We start from the raw sequence: 23402 nt of genomic DNA on the forward strand, positions 1-23402 counted from the left end.
AGAAGCTTTCTAGGATTTATACTTCACTTCCATATTCCCCTCTGTTTTGATGTGTGTAAATTTTCAAGGTACTTGACCATGATTTTGAACTACGCACTCTTGATTTTTTTTGTTTGTTTGTTTGTTTGGTGGTTGGGTGTATTTTTTTTTTAAACTCCATGTTATCCTTAAAGTATATTTTCCATTTCTGGATATGACCCAGGTTCCTATGCAGAAACACAGCTGCACTCCGAAGCTTTTCAAGCGGTCTTTGATGGAAGTGAGAGAAATCTTTTCATAAATAGGATCCTGTGTTCTAAGATTACACTTCAAATCAAGACTTCTTTGAAGATTAGGACTTAAATGTTAATAGCTGAGTCTGTCCAATATAGGACTAGGGTAAAACAAAATGGAGAGCCTTCTGTTCTTATGAACTAGTCAGTGTTACGATTCCTTTGCAGCAAAGCAGGTAAATTTATTATCTAAATTAATTCTTGTGGTCCTTGATTTCTGGGAGAGATTTAGCTGACTGACTCCTCTGAAGCTGTACATAGTACATAGTGGTGTCACTCATGCAAATACTTGAGATATGATAATCAAAGCAAATGTTTTCATAGGTAATATGGCAAAGCACCTAGTTAGCCAAGGCTCAGGGAAGTCAGGGAGTAAGGTTGGTTAATCTATGGTGACAGGAATCCTTCTGTTCAGACAGCTGCGTTTCAAGAATTGATCCTAGGAACTTGGACTGTATCAACCAACTGACAAATGTGAATGTGCGAGAGGAAAGACTGAGAGGGAAGGCACAGTCTAGCATTCTGCCCTACTCGCAGGTGTGAGATGAGATTKTTGCAATAGGAAAGGTAAACAACAGCTCTGTGTACAAGCAGTAGATTTGGTACTTCTGATCAGCAGCTGGATTATCTCAGACTCACAGTTTGGTTTTCTGTATGATTTTCTAATGAGATTATTTTTCCCTCTTGGATGCTTTCATGCGTCTGCCATACATGAGGACACAAATGAAAAACAGTGAGCTTTGAGATGTTATCTAATGGCTTGACTTTGATTCAAAGTGAAAGAAGCAAATATGACTGAGCATATAATTAAGTCAGATTTATCTGTAGTTTCATATATAAGGGATGGTTGAAAAGTTACCTGTTTTGAACTAAACTGTTTCCCATCAATATTTACTGTATTGATCCATCTTCCCAAATTACAATTTTTTGGTCAATCTTTTTTTTTTTTCCCCTGACCTGTCTCATCTTATAAACCCCCAGCCCACCCCGCATATGCGTGCAGCTTGTGTAGGAATAATGGAATCCTGGATTGCAGAATCTCTGCATCAGGCCATAGACAATGCAGACAAATTTCTTAGGTCCCAGGATCTAGGTTCTGCCCTAGGGTTTTGTTCTCCCCTTCGATCTTTCTATCACCTTCTTCATTAAACTGTGAAGCAGTTCCTTTGTCATATGCTGTATTTAGGTTGTCCTTTTTTTTTTTTCCTCTTGATGCTTCCTCTTTATTCATTTGTATTTGTTTCTCTTCTCTTTCCATAGTTATAACCAACTCAATTTCCCTTTATATAGTTTTTAGGCAATTACATTTTTTTCTTTGAGTATTTACGTGACAGTTTTTGCTACCAAAATGAACTTGTACCACTCTTGTAGCACATATGTCTAAAAGTAATTGTAATGCTCACAGAACTGAGCGTTACTGAAAATCTTTATTATCTATATGGCATCAAGTTTTAGCTTCTTAATTTGTTTAGCTCTTGAGCTGAGAGTTTGAAGAGGATGCAGTAAGTAGTTCTTTAATCCTGATGAGCTTAATTTAGCACCCCTTGTGGATTGTTACTACAAATAATATAAGAATCAGTAAACAGATTTTTTTTTGTTTGTTTTTTAAGTGTAAGTTGTGACAATGACAACTGAAGTTGGYTCAGAGACTGAAGTAAAGAAAGATTCTGAGCAGGCGGGAGCAGACAAAGCCAAGGACAAGCCTGAAGAGGCATCAGATACTCCAGAAAATCAAAAGTCCAGAAAAGCACCCTCTGAAGAAGCTTTAGATTCTTCCTCTGTCCCAGTGCCAACTAGCCAAAGCAGTCCAAGGAGCCAGAAGAAAGAAAAGGATTCATCTGAAAGCAAGGGAATTTCTCGTTTCCTGCCCCCATGGCTTAAGAAACAAAAATCCTACACCTTGTCAGAGCCCAAAGATGAGGCTAAGAAAAAGGCTGTAGGAGAAGACCAAGCAATTGAAGAAAGTGAATGCCAGCTTCCAGAGGAGGTGGCTCAGCCAAAAGGGAGCTTAGAAGAAGCAGCAACAGAAAATCAGCATAATGCTAAAGCAGATGAGAAAGAAGAAAAACACTCTGTTAGCAGTGCTGAAACACAGGTAAATGTGAGAAAACTAGTAAATGCTTAAGAGCAATTTTAAGTGGTCCTGTTTCACAGTTTGTAACACATGTAAGGTTTTATTGGGGTTATATCAGGAAAGGCTGACTGTTACTTGGCATTTTTTTTTTTTTTTTGCAGGGTGTTGATACAGTTCTATGAGTAGTACTTTAAAAGTTTCTTTTCTGTCACAGATTACTAAAATGGTTGCAGTCAAATAATCTGATTGTAGTGTAACCTCACGAACACTTGTTTTGGGATAGTCTGAGGGGCAGTAGAGTAAGCAGGGATGAGGACAAAAACTTCTTAAGTCAGTTTTGTCTCTGAAGTCAGTGTATCACACAAATATCTCCGTGGTAACTTAATCCATTTGTTATTTTATTTATTTTAATTTTTTTTAGTTATCCCAGAGTCCCTATCTCTCTCTCTCTCTCTCTCTCTTTTTTTTAATCCTGTATTTTTCTCTAGTAGAAACCCTACCTGTGGCTACTGTACTTAGTAATTCACACTGGGAGGTCACTGCTGAGTCGCAAGGCAAATCTAATTTTAAGATGTCCCAAAGTCTTGCTTTTTGAAAATTTTCATGTCAATTTTTTTAAACTCAAACCTCATATTCTGTATAGCTTGACTTTTATAAGCAGTATTCTTTCATTTTTGTACAATTTCTGGAGTTAAATTCTTTTCTGTTAGCAATGGGGAAATAGGAGACAGGAGGAGAGTCAATAAAGCACTTAAGTTCTCATTTCAAAAAAAGGGGAGGGGAAAAGGCACCATCTGTGGTCTGTGAGCAAGAATAGGAAAAACCTGTTTTTCGTATCTTCTCCTTAAATGGAAAGCCTTAATGCTGGAACTGGTTGTTGTACTTCCAGTACATGTGTACTTTAATGAAAGGTTAATGCCTTATTTATTGGTAGCGTATGAAAGAAATGAAGTAATTAAGAAGAAAATCCACATTCTCACATTCTTAAGTTGGGCTCATTGTTTAACTGTATTTCATGCAGCCTGCGAAGGAAGATGGTAAAGAAATGGAAGTTGAAAAAGTTGCTGAGGAAAAGGAAAAACAAGTAGAAAAAGAAAAAAGGGAGACCAAAGAGGTACAGACTGGTGAAATTAAAATGGAGAACATTCCCCAGAAGTCTCCCAAGAAAATTAAAACTGTGCAGTGTAAAGTGGTGCTCCTGGATGGCACAGAATACAGCTGTGATCTAGAGGTAAGGCATCAGGTCTTTATATAAARAAATGTTTCTCTGTATGGTGTGGAGGGGAAGGCAATGAGTACAGTATGCTTTCATTGCAGAGAAAGTTTAACGAATGCTTTTCTTAGTAAATCTAATGAGTTCATTACAGTGCTGTGTTCACACATTTAGGGTCCGTTAACCTTTAATTTTAAAACCCAATTTTTAAGGCCTTCTTCATTCATCCTTAATTATGTACTCTGGCATATACAAGCAAATAAGATAAAATGCAAAAAATAAATCCTTTGGAAAGTGATCTCATGTCTGCAATATGTGCTATTAGTTCATCTGCCCTAGGGTTACACAGGATATGCCAACAGCTTAAAAAACATTTTAATTTTCAAACTTTGTCATATTGCTAATTCTGTTTCTGAGCCTGTGTTTTTAGCAGATTTTTCTATGAGTAGCTCCTGTCATAAGCATTGAAGTATCATGTTCCCCATCTCTCTAGCTGAGTAGTGGTAGTGCACATTTTTTTTCTTCCATTTTATTCAGAAAAAGTACTGAGTCTCAGGTTCTTCTACTTAGAGCTCATCCTTTACTTAAGGCTGATGAGCAATGGTCATGTGTATATCTACAAGATCTACAAATGTACTGTCTATACACCATGGTTGTTGCACTTAGATAAAACTGTTATTCGTACTGTTAATTCTTAAGAAACAGTAAAGCCACATCTTTCTGCAAAAGCAGTGAGAGAATCAGAAAAATTCTGATGAACAGAAGGATCCTTTGCCACCTGCTAATCTTCATTTTCACTAGAGAAAACAGTGGTGCTTGCCTCTCCTTTCTTTCTTGGTTACTTTAAGATAATGCAGAAAATAGTCAAAAGTACAGAAGATGCACTATCAGTGTTTCTAAGGAGGAACTACTCTGAAGAATTTATAGTAATTTGTGGCAGTCAAAGCAGTTCTTTTCAAAACCCAAGTTTTTCTAGAGTTTGTTTAGATTGTGGCTTAAAGAAAATATTTCTTGTTTTCAAAACATTTTGTGACTTTTTAAAGGATTTTTATATGTGCATGTTAAACTTCCAGCTTAAAAATAAAAGCAAAGGAAAAAGCATTACTTGTGCCTGGTGGAATGAAAGTCTGTCCTTGATTTCCCTTTTGAATTTTCTTGTGGTGATAGCAGCTATGAAAGATAAGAAAGGTAAACACCATCACAGGCACTTTCCAACAGAGATTCTGAATAACTGGATTTTTTTCAAGAAAAATATGAATTGCTAATTTATTAGTAATATTTCAGTATACTGGTACTCACAGTGAAGTATGAACAAATTTAAAGCTTGTTCAGTTTTTGTCGTGAGAATAGTGAACAGCTTATAGGTACTGCTGATTTAATTTCTTAGGTAGTAGATTCAAGCCAAAGGGGATGTTTTGTGTGTAACACACTGATGCTGTGAAATGTCCGATTATGAGGCTAAAGGCTTACATGACTCTAAAAGGTGGTTAGATAAATCCTTGAAAGAAAAATCTTTAGGCAATTTGGTTCAGAAAGACCTATAGCTGACAACTGCTGGAGACAGAGAGACTGTACAAGTATTCCTACATTTCACATTCTTATGCTTTTTCCCTTGGCATTTGCTATTGCTGCTATTAGATACAAGGTACTGGTCTAGATGGACCTTTGGTTTGACCTACGAGCATTTTTATATGAGCAAGATAATAAGTAGACCTTATCAGCGGATGATTTTAGGCTAATACTGTCTCCCCAAAGATGCCAGTTGCTTCAGTAAAAAGATGGGAGAGGATGTTCTGTATTGGAAAGTTAGAGGAGGCAAATGCTAGTCATCATGAACTGCATCACTTTTTCAGGCACACTAGTCAAACTTGTGTATTGCTCTAACTGTAGAAACTCCTCATTTACAGAAGTAAGCTAATTTATCTAATATTAGAGTTTGGTTCCCTCTTGGAAAAAAAGATGTGCTTTGTAGGGCAGTATATATTTGGAAACCATATTTCCAGCGAGCCTCCTGTAAGACAGATTAAAATGTGCTTAGTTCTATTTTGTAATTTTGATAAACTTTGCAATCACTTGAAAATCATGTTCGTGGTGCATAAGGACTTTTGCTTTATGCCTTGAAAGTTTATGTAGGTGATATTTTCAAAAGCTTCTCCAAGTAGCAGCACCAAAGGCACTTTGTTGATGTGGCACTTTGGTGGGCCAGAAAGAGAACAGACAAAACAGAATGAGACTGGCCTGTTGCACAGCTGTGTCCCAATCCTAAACCACCTTTAGCAGCTGCTTTCACAGAATAGGAGCTCCGAGCTCCTCTTAGACTCCATTATTTATGATCTATGGGGGGCAGGAAAAGAGGAGTCCAGTGAATTAACTTGGGAAGTCTGTCTGGTTTTCTAGTTTTTTACGTGTAGCTTCCAGTCATTTCTCTTGTTCTGAAATGAAGCAACAGCCTAAGTCCTTAACAGGACTTGAGTCCTATTAAAGTCAGCAAAACGGTATGTTGATTCTTTCACTGATGAATTTGAATTCCTTGCCTTGTTGTTGCTGCTTCCAGTCATACAGGACGGCTGTTGGKTGATGAGAAGTTTCTATGGCCACATAAGCTGCTAGTTTAGAATATCGTGGTTCTCATTTTACGGGGTCAGTATGTTAAAGATGTGACCATGCAATGCCATATTATCCAGTTTGTTCTGCAAAATAGTGTCTAATATGACACCCACAGCAAACAGACTTGCATATGGATATTAGAAACAAACTGCTCTGGAAGTTACAGATGGCATATTTGGTATAGAAGACAGCGTATTTTCTCCTTGTAGTTTTGCTCCTCCTTAAAATTTCTGTGTTGTGCTTTGCACTAGAATATCTGTCCCTTTGGAATGAGAGGAAAAATGTAGTCAGATTTAACTCGTAGCTGCTTTGGACTGAAGTTGTGAACTCAAATATTACATTTTAGGCAATCTATAGTAGCTGCTTTAGCTGTGGTGCCTAGATAGGATATCTTGAGTTACGAAGAATGAGAACTTTTACTATTTTCAAAAACAGGCATGTAAGTATCTCTTTCAGATTCTTCTGAAAAGAAAACTAGCACTGGAAATGTTACAGCATTTCCCAGGCCTAGCTGACTCCTTGAAAAATATTCTCATTTTTGTCTAGTGTACCTTGTTTAATATTTGATGTATTACGTACTTTTCAAGTCAGGTACCAGTGTAGCTTTTGCCTGGATGCCTTTGGTTGCATAATCTTCAGGTATTTTGCTAGCAAAAGGGACTTACTGTTGGACTGTTAGGAGTTGCTGTCTACAGCACACATACTGGAACAAATGCTTGAGAAGTTACCAGCAAATTAACTGACCTGCCACAGGCATGTCTAAACATTATATCATTTTCTGCCACATGGGACATGCTATTACAGTTCGTTTTATATTCTGAGTCTATTGCAGTTGTGGGCATTCCCTCAGCTCCCATGGGAGCTTATCCATTGTATATTTAACTATTTGTCCTGTTGTTTTCTGGTTCCTTTTTGCGTAAGTACTTGAAATCTGCAGAAGGGATCTCATCCTCCATCTTTAACTAAACTCAGTTACATTCATCTTAGGATTCATGGGCAAGCCAAATGAATGTTCTTGGTAAAATCAAACTTTTTGTTTCTAGCAGCATGGAATATGTACTATGTATGCAGGGATTGCATGCCCAAAACTCCACTTACAGGATAACTACCTTGTATACAGAGCTAATGCACAATAATTAGTACTTTTCCTCCTGAGGCAATGTGAACTACTCTTATGTCCACAATTCATCAGGATGTCAGTTTGAGGCAGGAGTAATCAAACGGTAACTCATGAGCTGATCACAGTGGCAGGATTGTACTAACAGTGTTGTCTCCGGGAAAACTGCAGTTGGAAAACGTGAACCAGTAATAATATCAGTCACTCTTGGGTTATGCTGGAATACAGATGCATGATGAGGCTGAAGTTTTCCCATAGTGTGGAGGGTGTGGTACCTGAGGAGATCCTTCCTATGAATAGCTCCTGAAGTCTTCCTCCTCTTGATTCTAAAAGGTGCACATGCCCTGTGCTGTGTATGTAACACATAGGATCATTCTTGGCCTAATGAGTTGTTAAAAATATATAATTCTATTTATTTTTTTAATATGTTTAACTACTGTTTTGAGTCCGAGCAAATCCGTGTTCTAATAGGACTGTTAGTTAAGATGAAGCTTAATAACTTAAATGACTTTTTTTCAAATGAGGATTTTGAATTTGCATTCTGCTTATTGTGGTAGCTAATGTTCCAGAATGTCTAGCTATAATAGAAGGTATTCCTCTGTCTTGCTTTTTGTACTGCATCCATGTTTTTGGTGTCTCCCTTGATGGATTTAACAGTACTATATGCCTCAGCTGTGTTGTGCTATCATCACTAGGTATGAGCTGCTCAGCAGATTTGTTGCTGTTTCCCATACAGTAAAGAGAAACAGTGAGGACTTGCTAAGCATTCATTGCTTGCTGGCATTGGTAAGTCAGCATACCATCAAATTATCCAAACAAAAGTCTGTGTATATCTATGTTCTGAAGTTGCAGGGATTTTGTCACATAAAAGCTCTTGAAATACCTTTCTTTTCCCACTCCCCCCCCTTTTCTTTTAAATAGAGTAACTGACAAAAAYGGTGTAGTACCAAGACTTTTGCTATTGTTTTGACATAAATCAAGATACTTTAAATAACATCTCTGTATAAATTTAAAATAATATTAATTGGACTTTCTTGGCTTCCCCTTTGTCCAAAAATAAAACTGAGTGCATAAATGAAGTTGTGGTGTTGTCACCATGTGTTTAAAAACAATACTGTTTCGCATTTACAATTGAAATATTCTGATCTCCAATATTTTAAGTCCGTCATGATTCAATTAAATTGGTAATCTATTTATGTTTCTTCCTTATTATTTGTACTAAGTAATTCTTTCTGTAAGAGCAGAAGCAAAAAATAATGAAGGAGGGGGACAAAGTGGAAGACAGGAAAAAATCTGGAAACCATTTTCAAATATATGAAGGACAAGAAGGTGATTGGAAGTAGTTTTTTTTTTTCTTTTTTTTTTTTCCCCAAAGAGGAAATTATGCCTGACAAAACTGATAGCCACCTTCTACAACAAGATGACTAGTTTGGCGGATGAAGCAAGAGCAGTGGATGTTACCTCAACTTTAGCAAGGCTTTTGATACCGTTTCCCATAACATCTTCATTGACAAAATACTAATGAAATATAGGCTAGATAAGTATACAGTAAGGTAGTTTGAAAACTAGCTGAACTGTTGGGCTCAGAGGGTTGTGTTTAGTGTCATGATGTCCAGCTGGAGGCCAATCACTATGGTTGATGCAGAGGCCATTAATGACCTGGACAGCAGTACAGTGTACCTTCAGCAAATTTGCAGATAATGCGAAACAGGGAACAGTGGTTGATAGACCAGATAGTTGTGCTGCCATGAAAAGGAACTTCAGCAGGCTGGAGAATTGAGCAGAGAGGAATCTCATGAAGCTCAACAAAGAGAAATAGAAAGTTCTGCACCTGGGGAGGAATCATCCCAGGCATCAGTAAAGACTGGGGACCAACTTGCTGGAGAGCAGCAGCCTTTCAGGCAAAGACGTGGGAGCCCTGATGGGCACACTGCTGACTTGTGTTCAACTTGTCCGTGTAGCAAACAAGGCCAACAATGTCTTGAGTTGCATAAGGAATAATCACCGGCAGGTTGAAGTAGGTGATCCTATTTCTCTACTACACCCTTGTGAGGCCCCTAAAGTGCTGTGGCTGGTTCTGGGCTCCCCAATACAAGATAAACATGGACGTACCAGGAGCAGGTCAAGAAAAGGGGCACAAAGCTAATCAAGAGATAGGAGCATCTGTTTTACAAGGAGAGGCTGATCAGTCTGGAGAAGAGAAAGGTCAGGGGAATCTTACCAGTATGTATATCCAGTGACTGGGGGAGTAAAGAAAATGGAGCCAGACTCTTCTCAGTGGTGTCCAGTGACAGAATGAGARGCAATGGGCACAAACTGCAATACAAGAAATTCCATTTAAGCATATGAATGTGAGGGCGTATCAACTGTAAGTGTGTGGTTGAACATGAACAGGTTGCCTGGAGATGTCATGAAGAATTCATCCTTGGGGATTCTCAAAAYGCAACTGGACAAGACTTTGAGCAGCCTACTCTGAAGAAGTGGGTTTGACTAGGTAGCCTCCAGAGGGTCCTTCCCAGTCTCAACTATTCTATGAGAAATGTGATTATAGCTGTATTTCACTATTGGAAGAATATGATGCAAGGGCTATTTTGAATTTTAGTTATGTTAATAGTTTAATTTAGACTATGTAATTACTGTGGATAACTTTATTTGTACATCTCCTGGTTGATGAAAAGTTGAAAAAAGGGTAGCATGAATGATATTAGCATATAGTCACTGATAAAACTTCATTAATGACATAGTCAACATCATAGATTTACAGCTAATAATAGAAAGTTCACAGTGCCTCTATGCAAAATACAAAGATAAATTGCACGGAATGCTACTAGAATTGACGCTACCATCTTGACATTTTTCTATCTAAGTAATGCTGCACTAGCTTAGTAGTTGTTTTTCCTATATGTTGGTTCAATAAATTCAGGCTCCATTGTTTTGAGTGGTTAGCACCATTCTGTTTACTACATGTTGCAGTGTGGCATCTTGTTGAGGGGAAATGGTGATTCTGACTTGGGCTCTTCAATAAAATATTAACTCTCGTGACAACAGTATTTAGTTGTGATCTACATTTTTCATTTTAAAAAGATGCATTTAAAATTTTCAGTTTCATGAGAAAGATGCTATTGCTGAAAAATGTAAATGTGAAAACAACATAAAATTCAATGTAAAATATTTTTCATATTTTTAGGCTTGTTAGCTTTGTTAACAAACCCACACAGACTTATGGTAAATTTGTTTTGGTTTTCATATTTTTGTGAGTTCTCAAAACTATTTGTGTTTTATGTGTGGACTTTTTAGAAAGCTAATCTCATTTTTCTTCTTTATTTACAGGAAAAAAGCAGTTCCTTTAAAATCTCAGCCTGCTATCACTATTGCCTAAGTATCCAGTTTTCTGTAGTTTTTTTTTTTTTTTTKAAATAACACAAGTCCCTAAACTAAGAGAACTATAAAGACATTTTTTATTCTTGAACCACACTTTTACAATTGGAAGACTACCTTGATAGTCTCCATTAAAGTGCTCCTGAAAAATCAAGGGTTTTCTTGTTTTTGTTTTTGTCTTTTTTAACTTCTCATTGAATTCTGTGATTTACTCTAGTTATCCAGTTGTTTAGTTTGACACTTCATAGAATCACAGAATCGGTAAGGTTGGAAGGGACCTCTGGACATCTAGGTTTCTTTCCTTTTTATCTTTTTCTTTATTTTATAAAGTAATGTTTATAGATTCGGTCACTGTCTAACTTTCAATATTTTTTTTCTATTCTCACTTTCTTCGGTCTTACTATTTTTTTTGAAAGAATAGAATATATACAGACAGTAGTCTATGTGCTTAGGAAATAATGTAATTTCAGTAGGAGAGCAGAAACTGACCTTTAAGCTTCTATCCACGTGTATTTAGAATTTTGTTCTACTTATGTTTCCTTTTGCTTTGCAAGCTTAATTTTAGTTCTGGAAATATTTGTGGATACATCTAATCAGCCCCAGTGATTTAAAGTGATCCAAAATAAAAATACTTCATTTTTGATATCATGACCTTAATTTTTTCATTTTTTTAAAGCCTTAGTTCATTTAAAAAAAAAAAGAAAAAAAGCTCTTGCTTTTTCCCAACTTTTGGCAAGTAATTGTATTGGAAAAGCGGTTACAACCTTTGTTTAAGATTGGTACTTAGTAAAACAAATTCCACTGGAATCAAATTTTGAAGTATGTTATTATCTCAGATATCTAGACTAAACAGTAACAGCTCTACAAAAGTTGGTCTGGACCAACCATCATTCTACACTAAATATTTATAGAAATTTTGCATTTATCAAGTAACAGATGAATGTCTCAACTTGCTGAAAATAAAGTTTAGTTGTACTCAACACTAGAAATCTGTAATATGAAGCTGAGATAAATGGAAGGATTAACTAAAGCAATTAGGTGTAGTTCTGTAATTGYGATATGAGTAACACCAATTTGTGTATGTTGAAAGATGCATACATTTGCTGTCCTGGTTACCACAGATTGTTTACTATAGTAGTAGTAATAGTAATCCCAAGTTGCTCAGGGATCCTTTTGTCTTGGAGGATGAGAGTTGTGTGATGACCTTCATGGCAAGGTGGCAGTGTTTTTAGTTTTATCTGAGGGAATAAGTGAAAAGAATTCTCAAGACAAAGACTGAGAAGGTGGTAACCTGTAGCAAATGTTGGTTGCTTACATGAAGCAGGCTTGCTTTTTCAAGTGAGAGATAATCATGTATAGTTCTTAATACCTTTCTTGACCAAACTCAAATATTATTACCTTGATGAAGAAATTAGGCTTGTGTCTGTCTAAGAGTGTTCTTTGTTTAAAAACAAACAAGAATTTGCACTCAAGTATTTGTGTTAGCAACATACTTCAGCTCAATGAGRGTAGAGTTAAGGTTGCCTTGTTCCCTTAACATTGCCTTTACTGCTTTCCAGAAGTTGCAGTGTAGCTAAATGTTGTCTTGCATGGACACAACTTGCTGCTGGGTCCTCTCGTCTTGTATTCCTGATCTGTTTAATTACCATTAAGTTTTCAAAATAGTTTGTTAGCATTTGAAGTATGCCAAATCTGATCACTTGAGCTGTTTCATTGTCTCTGATCGTAATTCTTTAGTACAACTGGTGAAATGTTAATCTAGCCGATGAAGTTTTGCTCTCCTTTCTTGGTTTTTCTTTCTCATAGAAGCTGTGAGTGTTTAGAGTCCTAGGGAAAAAGCAGCTGGAACAATACAGGCTTATATTGCAGCCAGTGGAATTAAGGATATTCTTGGAAGCCCTAACATCTCCCCCGAAACAGCTTGTCTCCTCATGGTGTATTTGAACAAAACACATCCAGGTTTTTCTTTCATAAGTGCTGATTCATTTTTGGAACTGAGAAAAGTGAAGTAGATCTGTTATTCACAGAGATTGTCTGAGSAAAAGCTATGTCTCCAGCCTAATGATTAGTATTGCTTGTCCTGTGTCATTCTCCATAAATAAATGAATAATCTTTCTTTTCTTTGCAGAAAAAAATACAAATCCAAACCATATCACTTTAATTTTTTTTCCTTTGAGACAAACAAGTGATCATTCCCATTGATCTGGGAAGTATATTACCTCAAAGTTTACACATTTTATCAAGTCTCTGGCTCTGACAAATATTCACGCCACCTTCTTACTCCTGTTACTTTCCGCATGTACCTGCATTCTGTCCTTCTGTATGCATCTAGTAAGTTTAGAAGTGAGGAAGTAATGGGGTTCTGAGAAGTAATTCACATATTAGATGTGGTAAATGAGGGAAAGTGGAGTATTTCCTCACCAAACCTAGGTCTAGCATATAGAGAAGAGAGCTCAAAGCCTCTCTTTTCATATAAAAGAGACTCAGAAGTTGTCTGAATACATTGCACATCGTATAYTACTATGTTTAAAACCAAACAAAAACATACAATGTCCCAGAAACTATTTAGATCTGTCTTGGCTCTGTTGCATCTTGGAGGACTCTAACATAATCAACTGTGTTAGTTGTTATTGTGAGCCTTTTTTATGTGTCTGGTAAAGGATACTTCTTGGAGCTGCCGGTGTTGCTTGTTTCAGCTTTCCGGCTTATAACTCAGGTACTAATGGTGAATCGCAAAGTTTTTCCTTCAAAGATGATGGATGATTCAGTGCTGAAGCGCTTAACATTCTGAGCGGTCAGACTAATATGCATCTATAACTTATTTTCTTTAAATATTTCCCATTGTTTTGTGCTTAGAAAATAGCATTTCTGTTGCAAATAAATCAATTTATATCTGACTATGTGGTTGCTGCTGCTTGCAGATGGCATCTTAAGTAATCCTTCCTGAGAAGCTGACAAAACAAAGAAAAAGCTGTGGCTGCAAGGCTATCCAGACTGACAAAGTTGAGTGTGAAAGCTTTTTGAATGGCCTGACTTAACTGCTTTAGGGGTGTGACTTCTGTCATTTAATAGTAATAGAGGACAAATAAAATCTCCTAAAACACATTAGTGTTAGATCTTGAGGAAAAATACTGCTTTGTTTGTAATACTGCTTTGTTCACAGTCYTGTCTCCTTCCTCCACTAGCATGTCCCCACCAGCACAGTTAGTCAGAAATTGTAGCCCTTGAAAAATCAACCTCAATAAAAGTCATAGTTTCCTGAACTGAATATCTAATATGTTGGATAACTGTGACCATTATTCAGTGACAGCTACTAGATTGTGCTGTCTTGCGAACTCTGCTGTTCTTTGGCTTTGTAGGTGAGCAACAATTYGTCAAGTTCTGAGGTTTTTGTTTGATTCTGGAGTTCCATAAGTGCATTACAAAAYGCTAATATAATTTTCCTATTTCCATAGGAAAGTAGGGATGCCCTAGGGCTCCCCAATTCCAGTATGCAAGGGTTAATATTATGTTATTGTCAAGCAAAAGGGAAACTTAGATTTTGCATTGGTGAATCATACCTTATTCTGGTCATTTCTACATCTTCCTGGTACCTTTGTACTGAAGTTGAATTTTGGGGACAAGTATTTGGAAAGAAATCTCATGAATCTGTGTAAAGTCTAGACAAAGATTAAACAGCACAAATTCAAATGCAATTGTAAACTGAGTTAAATCAGTACAAAATTTGCACGAATGTGCATTTTGTTTTGGAGTTGTTTTAGTTTGTTTTGAATGGATTAGGTACATATGCAAGCTAAGCTTTTACTAAATAAATAAAGTAAGAATTTATTGTAATTTAAAGTTAGTTAAAATTAATCTGGCACAACTTCGGCATAAAAAGCCATATCTCTCTCAGCGTCTATATAGAGTCAAAGCACTTTCTTTTGGCATGGATGTATTTGTAGTTGACATGCAGATTGTATCGAGCTATTTCAGAATAAATGAAATCCTAACTATTTTGATCTCTGCACCCGTATTAAACTATTAATAGGTCTTGTAAAGCTAGTTCCTATCTGTGCCTTATCTCTAATACGTTATCTGTTGGTGTGTGCCACAGAGAAGAAATTGTGAGAAGTTGCTTGGTGAGAAAAAAAGCTTTAACTGTTTGAGAAATAGACTTGTATCTGAGGTTGTTTATGAAAAATTCAAAATATTTCACTCTTAGGGCAAATCAACATGCTTTTCTATGATCTAGAGAAATCTCTGCAAATGACTGTAATTTGATGCTGTTATTTCATAGTTCAAATTTGCCATCAAATGCTGCTRTTGGAGTACATTTGTACTGTCTTTGTTCTTTGCCACTTTGTTTTGTATATTCATAATTGCTATAAGTTCTTTGTAGCTGACTGGTGATGTTTAACAAAAAGTGCTTTTTTACTTGTTTTTGCATGCATTTCTAATTGCTCAGGGCATACCTGTCATGGTAGATGTTTGACTTCTTAGGTAAAACACATCTCGGATATATTTCTCTTTTTGAAAGTTACTTTGTAAATTAATTTATTACATCGGAAAAGAATCTGTTTGTACTTTTGCCCTCAGGACTCTTTATTTTGCCTTAATAGGTCTTTCTGACTGGTGTCAACTTGCCAGTTGGAACTGTGCATGTTGAGTCAATAATTCTTTTTCTACAGTACTGTTTAAACAGGTATTTCAACTTTTTTAGTGGTACTTCTATTTATTYTTGTCTAGTTTTATACTTTTATTATAGAATCATGGAATCATAGAATCAGTAAGGTTGGAAGGGACCTCTGGAGATCATCTAGTCCAACCTTCCTGCYCRAGCAGGGTCACCTAGAGCAGGTTGCACAGGGTTGCGTCCAGGTGGGCCTTGAATATCTCCAGAGMAGGAGACTCCACAACCTCTCTGGGCAACCTGTGCCAGTGCTCCGTCACTCTCAAAGTGAAGAAATTCCCCCTCACGGTCAGGCGGAACTTCCTGTGCTTCAATTTCTGCCCTTTGCCTCTTGTCCTGTCACATGGGACAACTGAAAAGAGTCTGGCCCTTTCCCCTTGACACCYTCCTATTACTTCTTTTAAATAGAAGCAAATTTGAAGGACTTCTGTTTCATTGATAAAATTTCTCCAGATTTGCTTATCTGAATGCTAGCATAGATGCATCAGCTAAAGTATGTCTCTGTCATCAATTTATCATTTTGTACTGGATAATTAGTAAAAATGTGTCTTTCTGGTTGCTCTGCATCTTAGCAATTTGCTCTGAGAAATTTAAAGTTTTGTGCGAGTAATGTTCTGCCATTACAAGCTTTGATACCAGATGCTCTTCAAACTTGTTTTATTTTGGGGGAGAGGAACTAGGAGGTTTCATAAGGAATCAAAGTAACCTCCATTAAAAGATTGTGTTCAAGGCTTTTAACTTTTAGACTAAAAATGCAAAATATTACTTAAACCCAGAAAATAATTTTTAGCTCCATAATGTTTCATGTTAATGAAATTAATTGGTTTTCTACATCCTATAATTTAAAAATTTTCCAAACATGCTTACCTCTAAGAAATTTCCAAAGAATATACTAAGAGATGAGGTAAGTGTACACAATATATGCATACATGGAGAACATTAGCAGTTAATTCACTTAATTTATTTTAATGACAAAACTTTAACTCTCAGTAATGATAATGTTGTGTATCCTTAAACTCATCATTGTAATGTGTGCGTGTGTGTGCATGACTGGAGATGAGGAAGGAGTTTCAGTAGTTCATCTTTTGGAGGAGCATGACTTCAAACAACTTTCACAGGCTAGAACTCCTTTAGTAACTTTAAAGAAAATGATAAAAGGTAATTGAAAGTGAGTTAAGTTCATTGGTAAGGATAGCATGTTAATGTGTCAAAGAGACTTGACAAAGTGTGAGAGGGTGAAAGATGTCTAATGGAAACACAGTTAAAGGATAAAAAGCCCCTTAGTTTCATGATCCAATATTGTAGTATTTGTGAGATGTAATAGTTGTGGAGTTCTAGTAAGTCAAGTAAGCAGAGTGTTGTAATGCTTGTGATTGGTTTCTAGGAACTTTTTTTTTTTAAGCACAGTAAATACTACATAATTTTGACCAGCTCCCTTTTCTGATAATTATCTGTGAGAGGAGGTATAAGTTCTTATTCTTCTAGGGTGACCTACATACTACTTTTGCTTTCAGGAGGAAAAAAAACTCTTGTTCTGTTGTTTCTTGAGTAGTTGAAAGGAAATTTTGTGATTAAATTTGGAATTTATAATATTTTTTTCCAGTTCTCTGTTTTAAATCTGAGTTTTAGTAGAGAATAACCCAGATTCAATAAAGTGCGTGTTAACTGTGTGGCCACTAATTAGAAGCAAATGAAGATCCTATTGGATTTGTTTTAATACACTCAGCCAATTATCTAATTAAATATTTATAACAAAAGGCATTTAAAGGATGCCTGCATGGCTGTATTTTATGCACGTATGAACAACTGAAATACATTGAAGTTGACATCAGTGTTTTATGGCTACTTAGTGTGCTAATCTGAAGTAAAATACGCTTTTGCTTAATACAAGGTTAAGATCGAATTTTTGAAAAACCTTAATTAAGAAAAGTCTGTCAGAACTTGCTAAGAAACAAATGTTAAAATAATTGTGAGGTTTTATTTGCAAAWCGTAATTTTCTAACTTCTCAAATGTGCGGGGGGGGGCATGTGTTAGTCTAAATGCCAACTTGAAATTGGTAATGGAATAACCTTGATTGTGTACRTTCTTTCTGTGCTTTCACTTAAAGAAAAAGCTAATCTGGGGGCAAAATAGAATACTGCTGTTCTGAGTACTGCATCGTTTTAAATTACAGGCTATGCGAGTCAGTCCTCCCTCCTTGAGCCTCTTTGTTCAGCTGGGCTGTAAGGGTCATAGAGGCTGAATTGGGGCTTTCCCTTTTGCTGCCTTGACAGAATTAGAATCTGGAAGAAGGAGATTTCATCATATTCGATGCTACCTTGGGGCTGTGATCAGAGGAAGCAAGCTACTTAGTGTGGAAGGGAAGAAAGTGAAGATTGACCCAGAGGAAAGAGATTTGAGGAAATCAAATGTGAGGAAGTAGAAGCAAAGGAAAGAAAGTGGACAAAAGCGTAGAGAGGAAGCAAGGAAGAGATGGAAATAAAACTGGATTTAATTTTTGATTTCTGTAGAAGTTTGTCCTAACTCCTGCTGTTTTGGTGTTGCCATGAAACAGTTGTGAAAACCCATATGCACCTCGTGCTTATTCAACCTCTTGCTGTTACAAACCACTCACAATGAGTAATCTGTATCAGGGCTTTTAAACCTACTGATGACCATAGCTAGAAATCAACATATCTTCTTTCAAATGAAATGAAAGCTTTTTCATTTATTTTTGAAAGCAAATTTCTAAAATGGCTATTTTCATTAGGCTGCAGTGAGCATCTCCCTCATTTTATGCAACTTGGACACCTTGCAAATTTTGTGGTAATGAAATAGTATTTTTTTTCTATTGTACAATCCCCATGCTACCATGTTTATTCATAGTAATGAGTATTTGGATATTCTAGTAAGAATAGGCAAATTGTAAATAAAGTTTTATAGATTCAAATAAAAACTAAAATAATCTTATGTTACCTTCTCATACATGATCATTTTATATGTTACTTCTTGAATTCTGGTCCCAGAAGTGAACAAGTTTTACTGTGTGTATGTATAAAAATGTGAGTATGTACATATATGTGTACCTGCACGCATACAGTTAGTGAGGATCACTTAACACTAGGTTGTAACTATTACTTGATATGTCAATGAATTGGTAGAAAAAGTAGAATCTWATTTGAGAGTAATACTGAAGTGTGCTTACCATGATATTGTATTCTTGCAGTTCCCTGCTGTTTTAATGAATACTTTTAACTTCTTGAACTTCTGGATTATAGCAATCTTTTCTATGCAACTACAGTTTTTTTTAGAGACACTTTCCTCTAGACCTAGAACTAGAGGGATCTTGCAGAATAATTTTGGAATCATATAATTAAAACCGTATAGTGTGCCTATCCCCAAAGGGATTGGAAAGAAATTGCATTTGAAACATTTATTTTTGCAAATTAAATATTTCTGTAGACTTTATATTTAACAATATAAAACATACTTTTCTAAAGAACTAAGTCTTCTCATAATATTTTACTTGTAAAATTGAAACATTTGATAGAGAGATGCTTATGGTTTTGCAACAAAATTCTGTTTTTAAATGTCTACTTCTGATGCTATAAGGATCTTTATGCTGTTGTCTATATTTTGGACTGACATAACTTCTTCATGGCGTATTTGTCCAATATTCTGGATTTTTTTTTTTTTAACTTAGATGCAAGAGCTATAAACTTAAAAAAAAGAAAAGAAAAAGAAAGAAGGAAGATCTTTAAAGAAGCAGTTGGATGTTGCCAATGTATCCAACTTCTGTGTTGACTCAGCAACTGCCTAATATTAGAAAAAAATGTGTATTCTTGTAGTGATATATTCAAAATGTTTTTAAATCTGGCTGTTTTAGGTTTGCATGTGTCAAAGACTTGGTATCATTTTTTTTTTTTTAAGTACATGTATGTTCTGCAGATAACTTTTTTGACCCCAATAGGAAAAGCTTTGTAATTAGCAAGTGACTGCAGAGATGGATTTCATGATGGCATATGCTATTTCTACAATAATTTTTAGACTGTCTYAGTTGAAATATGTTTATCTGGAGCATATTTTGATAACTATGGTTGCTGACATTCAGAGTGTTTTAGAGAAAAAGGTTACGGGCAATCAAGCAGGCCAAGATTCTGGAAGACTTCACTTGCTTATGCTTATTTCCAGTTTCAGCTTAGCTTTTCTCTATGTAGCTGATTTTCCTCAACTAAAGTTGAGGCTAGCAAGGGAACTACGTGGTTACTTAAACTGATAGGGAAATGGTCATCTCTTTCTGAAGAGTAAAATTTTTGCAAGTGCCAAACAGACTTAATATTCCCAACTCCCTTTTTGTAAACTGACTCAGACTTCCAAGCTCTAGTAACTTCCTGCGTTTCTTAGGCTGCTAAAACATATTTTTTSTTTATAAATGTGTCTTCTGAAAATTTTCCTCTTCTCTTCAGAACTGTAATGCCTGCTGAGCGATGCAACCTTGAATAAAGCAAGCTTTGGATTCTTAGGGAAGAACAAAAAAACAATGCCTTCCCTATTTGCTCTGCGCATACCTTCTTTTCTCTCCCCTTCACTGTACAGCGCAGCTCGGAGCTGCGGTGAAGCACGCCGCTGAGGCGCATTGCAGCGCCCCGTCCCTGTCTGCCAGGCACAATRACCCCAGTGTGGCCAGGGCCTACACACGGGCCGCCGATGGCGGGTCTGTGGAATTGCAGCAGCGTGTGGCATCTCCTGAAATCTGTAGGGTAAGCAAATACAAAAATTCTTTTGAACGGCCTGCCTTCCAGAAATGCCGTGTTGTCGCCTCATTGATAAATGCCACAAATAGCAGCACCATCATGTAGGACTCGGCTCAAAATGTGACACTACGTGCCATTCATGTTCCAGCAACGGCCTGTATTCTAACTGTGGAGAGAAATTCCAGTCTTCCCCACCCCTGATTATATATTGTGAACTCTCTGGTCAAAACTGCATTTTGTCCCTTGCCAGCTGCTATCTCCAGTACAACAAATCCTTTCCCCAAAATCTGGCACTCAGAAATAGCACATAGGCCTGCTTTTAATTAGCAGCAATAGGAAGAGATGGGATAACCTTGTTTACATTACCGCTTACTGGTACAGGAAAGACRGATAAAACTTTTAATTGCGGTTTGCTTTGACTGTAATACTTCGAGCGACAGAAAGCAGCCTGTTGAGGAGTGTCTGCTAAAAAGATGATCTGCCTTTCATTACTGTTACAAAGTAGCTGACTAAGTTATGGAAACTAACATCAAATAAACATGTGATCATCTTTTTTTTTCCATTAATGACTACCATAGAAATTATTTTTAGACAGACTAGACTTCTGTAAGACTTGCTTCTATTTTGGAGGATCTGATGAATGGTTTAGTTGCTGTGAGAGCTCGCGCATCCACAGATGGGCATCCCCTTCTTTGTGTTATTTCTGCCTCAAAACCTCTGCAGTATTGACTGTTAGAAATGAATAACTTATGTTCTGAATGAGAAATGGGAGAGAGGTTATAACTTTTTGATGTGTTTTCTTTTTTGACTTAAAAATAAGCAATAAGAAGCAAAATTCACCATGACAGTACTCTGTTGTGTGGAGTTTTAGATCAGGTAGTTCATTTTCCAGACTCTGATCACCTAACTTTTGGTGGTGTACTTGCTCTGTCGGTTTCTCAAAGACACTGTAGTGGTGCTTTGGCTTTCCTGGGACTTCTTATCACATGATTTGTAAAAGCAGTTGAAGGTATGCCAAAATGCAGCAGTTTACAGAAGTTAACACTTTAGGAAACATCAATTTCTARAATGTATTAATGTAGAAAAAGTTGGCTCAGCATGAAGTCTTCATCTAACTTAAAAATAAGGATGCAGGAAAAACTAAACTAAGGACTATATAGCAACATTGAATGTTGTGAAATTCTGAAGTAATATTTTCTTTAAAATTCTTATGCTTTTTCTAAAGAAGAGAAAATAGATAATGGACAAACAGGACTCATTACAACATGGTTTTCCTCTGCTGCAAGAGAACAGTCTCACTAAGAACTGACACCAACCTGTATCATGATGGTCATTTTCCCTGTTCAGGATCCTTTTAGCAGTTTTTCTGAAGGCAGTAAATAATCTTTTCTCTATAAATGTTTATTCATAAATATGCYGATATCCTCTTTGAGATAAAAGCGATAAAACTTTTTACAGTTATGACATTTTATAAAGTAGTTTTGAAGCACATTTCTGGTTCTGCGCATGTGATTTAGTTAGTTTCTTGCCACTTGAGTTGTGTAAAAATAGTACAGTTTTACCTATGCATTCAAGTCAATTTTTTATAAATTTTCACCAAAAAAAAAGTTTCAGTGATATATGTAAATATGTATATATATCCCCCAAAATATTGTAAGCAGTGTATCATAAGAAAGCCTTATGTCTTATTGATATTTAAAATTTTCCTAATATTTTCTAATTACTGCGCTCTTTGTGCAATCTGTTTTGTCAACTGAATGTGTTCATACAATTGAGCATTTGCTAACAATAGTTTTCATTTTTCAGAAAAGGGCAAAAGGCCAGCTACTGTTTGACAGAGTATGTGAACATCTCAATTTACTGGAAAAAGACTATTTTGGTCTGTTGTTTTATGAGAATTCCGATCAGAAGGTAAGCCTGTGGGGTTGTTCTTGGGTTTTTTGTTTGGTCTGAGTTTTTTTGGTTTTGATATTTTCGTGTTGTTAGTGACTCAGATAGTTTCGTTAGGGAGACTGCATTAAATGTGTACTGTTAAAAATGTTTGAATAAACACTCAATGTCAGTGTAAGTCTGCTATAAGCTTGCAATGTGTGTGAGATACTGTCATTTATGGAAAGATAACAATGTGCCCATTTATTGCTTCAGAGCAGGGTAATATTTTAACATATCTGCAGTTTTGTGGAACCAAGTATTTGTTAGGCTTTATTTTGGCATGATAAAATAATATGCACCTGTGGTAGTGAAATAAATTTAACTAATGTCTGGCAACTTCCTAAAAGTCTTAAAAAAAAAAAGAAAAAGAAAAAAAAAAAGAAAAAGTAGTGTTTAAAGATGCAAAAAAATTGATCTTCTACTGACTTTCCAGTAGTTTTCCTGCCTTGTTCTATGTTTGTGTAATAATGCTCTGAAAAAGAAGTGTGCAGGAAATCTTGGCTATAACTCTGTAACTAATAGGCCTTATAGTTCTTTTTCCCATTAATTTTAAGCTTAAAGAAAATATTGTCATCTTGTAAAGATGAGACAGGAGCTAGCTCATTGCCAGTATTGGAGGCTTGATTTAGAAAGACTTGGTTTAGAAGAAGTGTTTTTATATGACCACATTCAAATAGGATTGTAAGCACCTTTTGCTAGTATATTTTGGCCTTCTTTGCACTTGTTTACAAAGTAGATTGTCAAGCACACCTGGATTGCTGAGATGAGGAAAAATCCTGAAGTCAGTTGATTTGCATTCATTCCCCTAATTACTAGAGCCAGTTTAACTTTTCACAATGTCCATGATTAGTTATGGACCAGCTGTCACTGCGCACAAACTGAAGATACACCTGCTGTCATCTCTTTTTCCATCATAAAAAAAAAAAGAAATAAATAACATTTGCAAGTTGAAGTGGAAAAAATCATAATATTTCAATATCTCTGTTGTGGCAGGAAACATCATTGTATTAGTACTCTACTTGGTATAGAAGGCTTTGCTTTTTTACTATTTATTTCTCCTCATGTCACTTGTGTGTGAAATGAAGTCTGATTTAGTGATTTGCATAAATCTGAAGTTTTTACAGCCTCTATTCAAATAGAATTATTTCCCAGACTGAATTATTTGCTTTACTGCAAATTTGCTGTGAAACATTGAGCAAAATACTTAATTCCTCTGTGTTAAAGATCTCCATATATAAAATGGACATGATGTATTTTTACTTGCATATTTTGCTTCTGTAAGCAGCATCAGCTCATGAGAGATTTAGTAAAGTTCTAAGACCGTTAGACTGTATCTAGACTGTATCTAACCTACTGTGCAATGCATTGACGGTATTGATAAACTGATGAGAGATAAGGCACGG

At 36.1% G+C, this 23402-nt stretch overlaps 1 protein-coding gene across 2 annotated transcripts in view; it reads left to right on the forward strand.

The window, feature by feature from the left end:
- EPB41L2 (erythrocyte membrane protein band 4.1 like 2) overlaps window positions 1-23402 on the forward strand; it is a 111611-nt gene that overhangs the window by 42479 nt on the left and 45730 nt on the right. Inside the window, exons 2-4 of one of the 2 annotated variants that reach the window (XM_085311116.1) lie at window positions 1883-2367; window positions 3368-3577; window positions 21874-21978. In XM_085311116.1, coding sequence (XP_085167242.1) covers window positions 1897-2367; window positions 3368-3577; window positions 21874-21978 — 786 coding nt within the window. In that variant the 5' untranslated portion in view covers window positions 1883-1896. Of the gene's footprint in view, window positions 1-1882; window positions 2368-3367; window positions 3578-21873; window positions 21979-23402 lie in introns of those variants that run through there. The other variant, XM_085311117.1, reaches the window with a different exon arrangement.

Source organism: Rhea americana, unplaced genomic scaffold (assembly GCF_003343005.1).
Source record: "Rhea americana isolate MKP2758 unplaced genomic scaffold, rheAme1 scaffold_332, whole genome shotgun sequence".
Classification (NCBI taxonomy): domain Eukaryota; kingdom Metazoa; phylum Chordata; class Aves; order Rheiformes; family Rheidae; genus Rhea; species Rhea americana.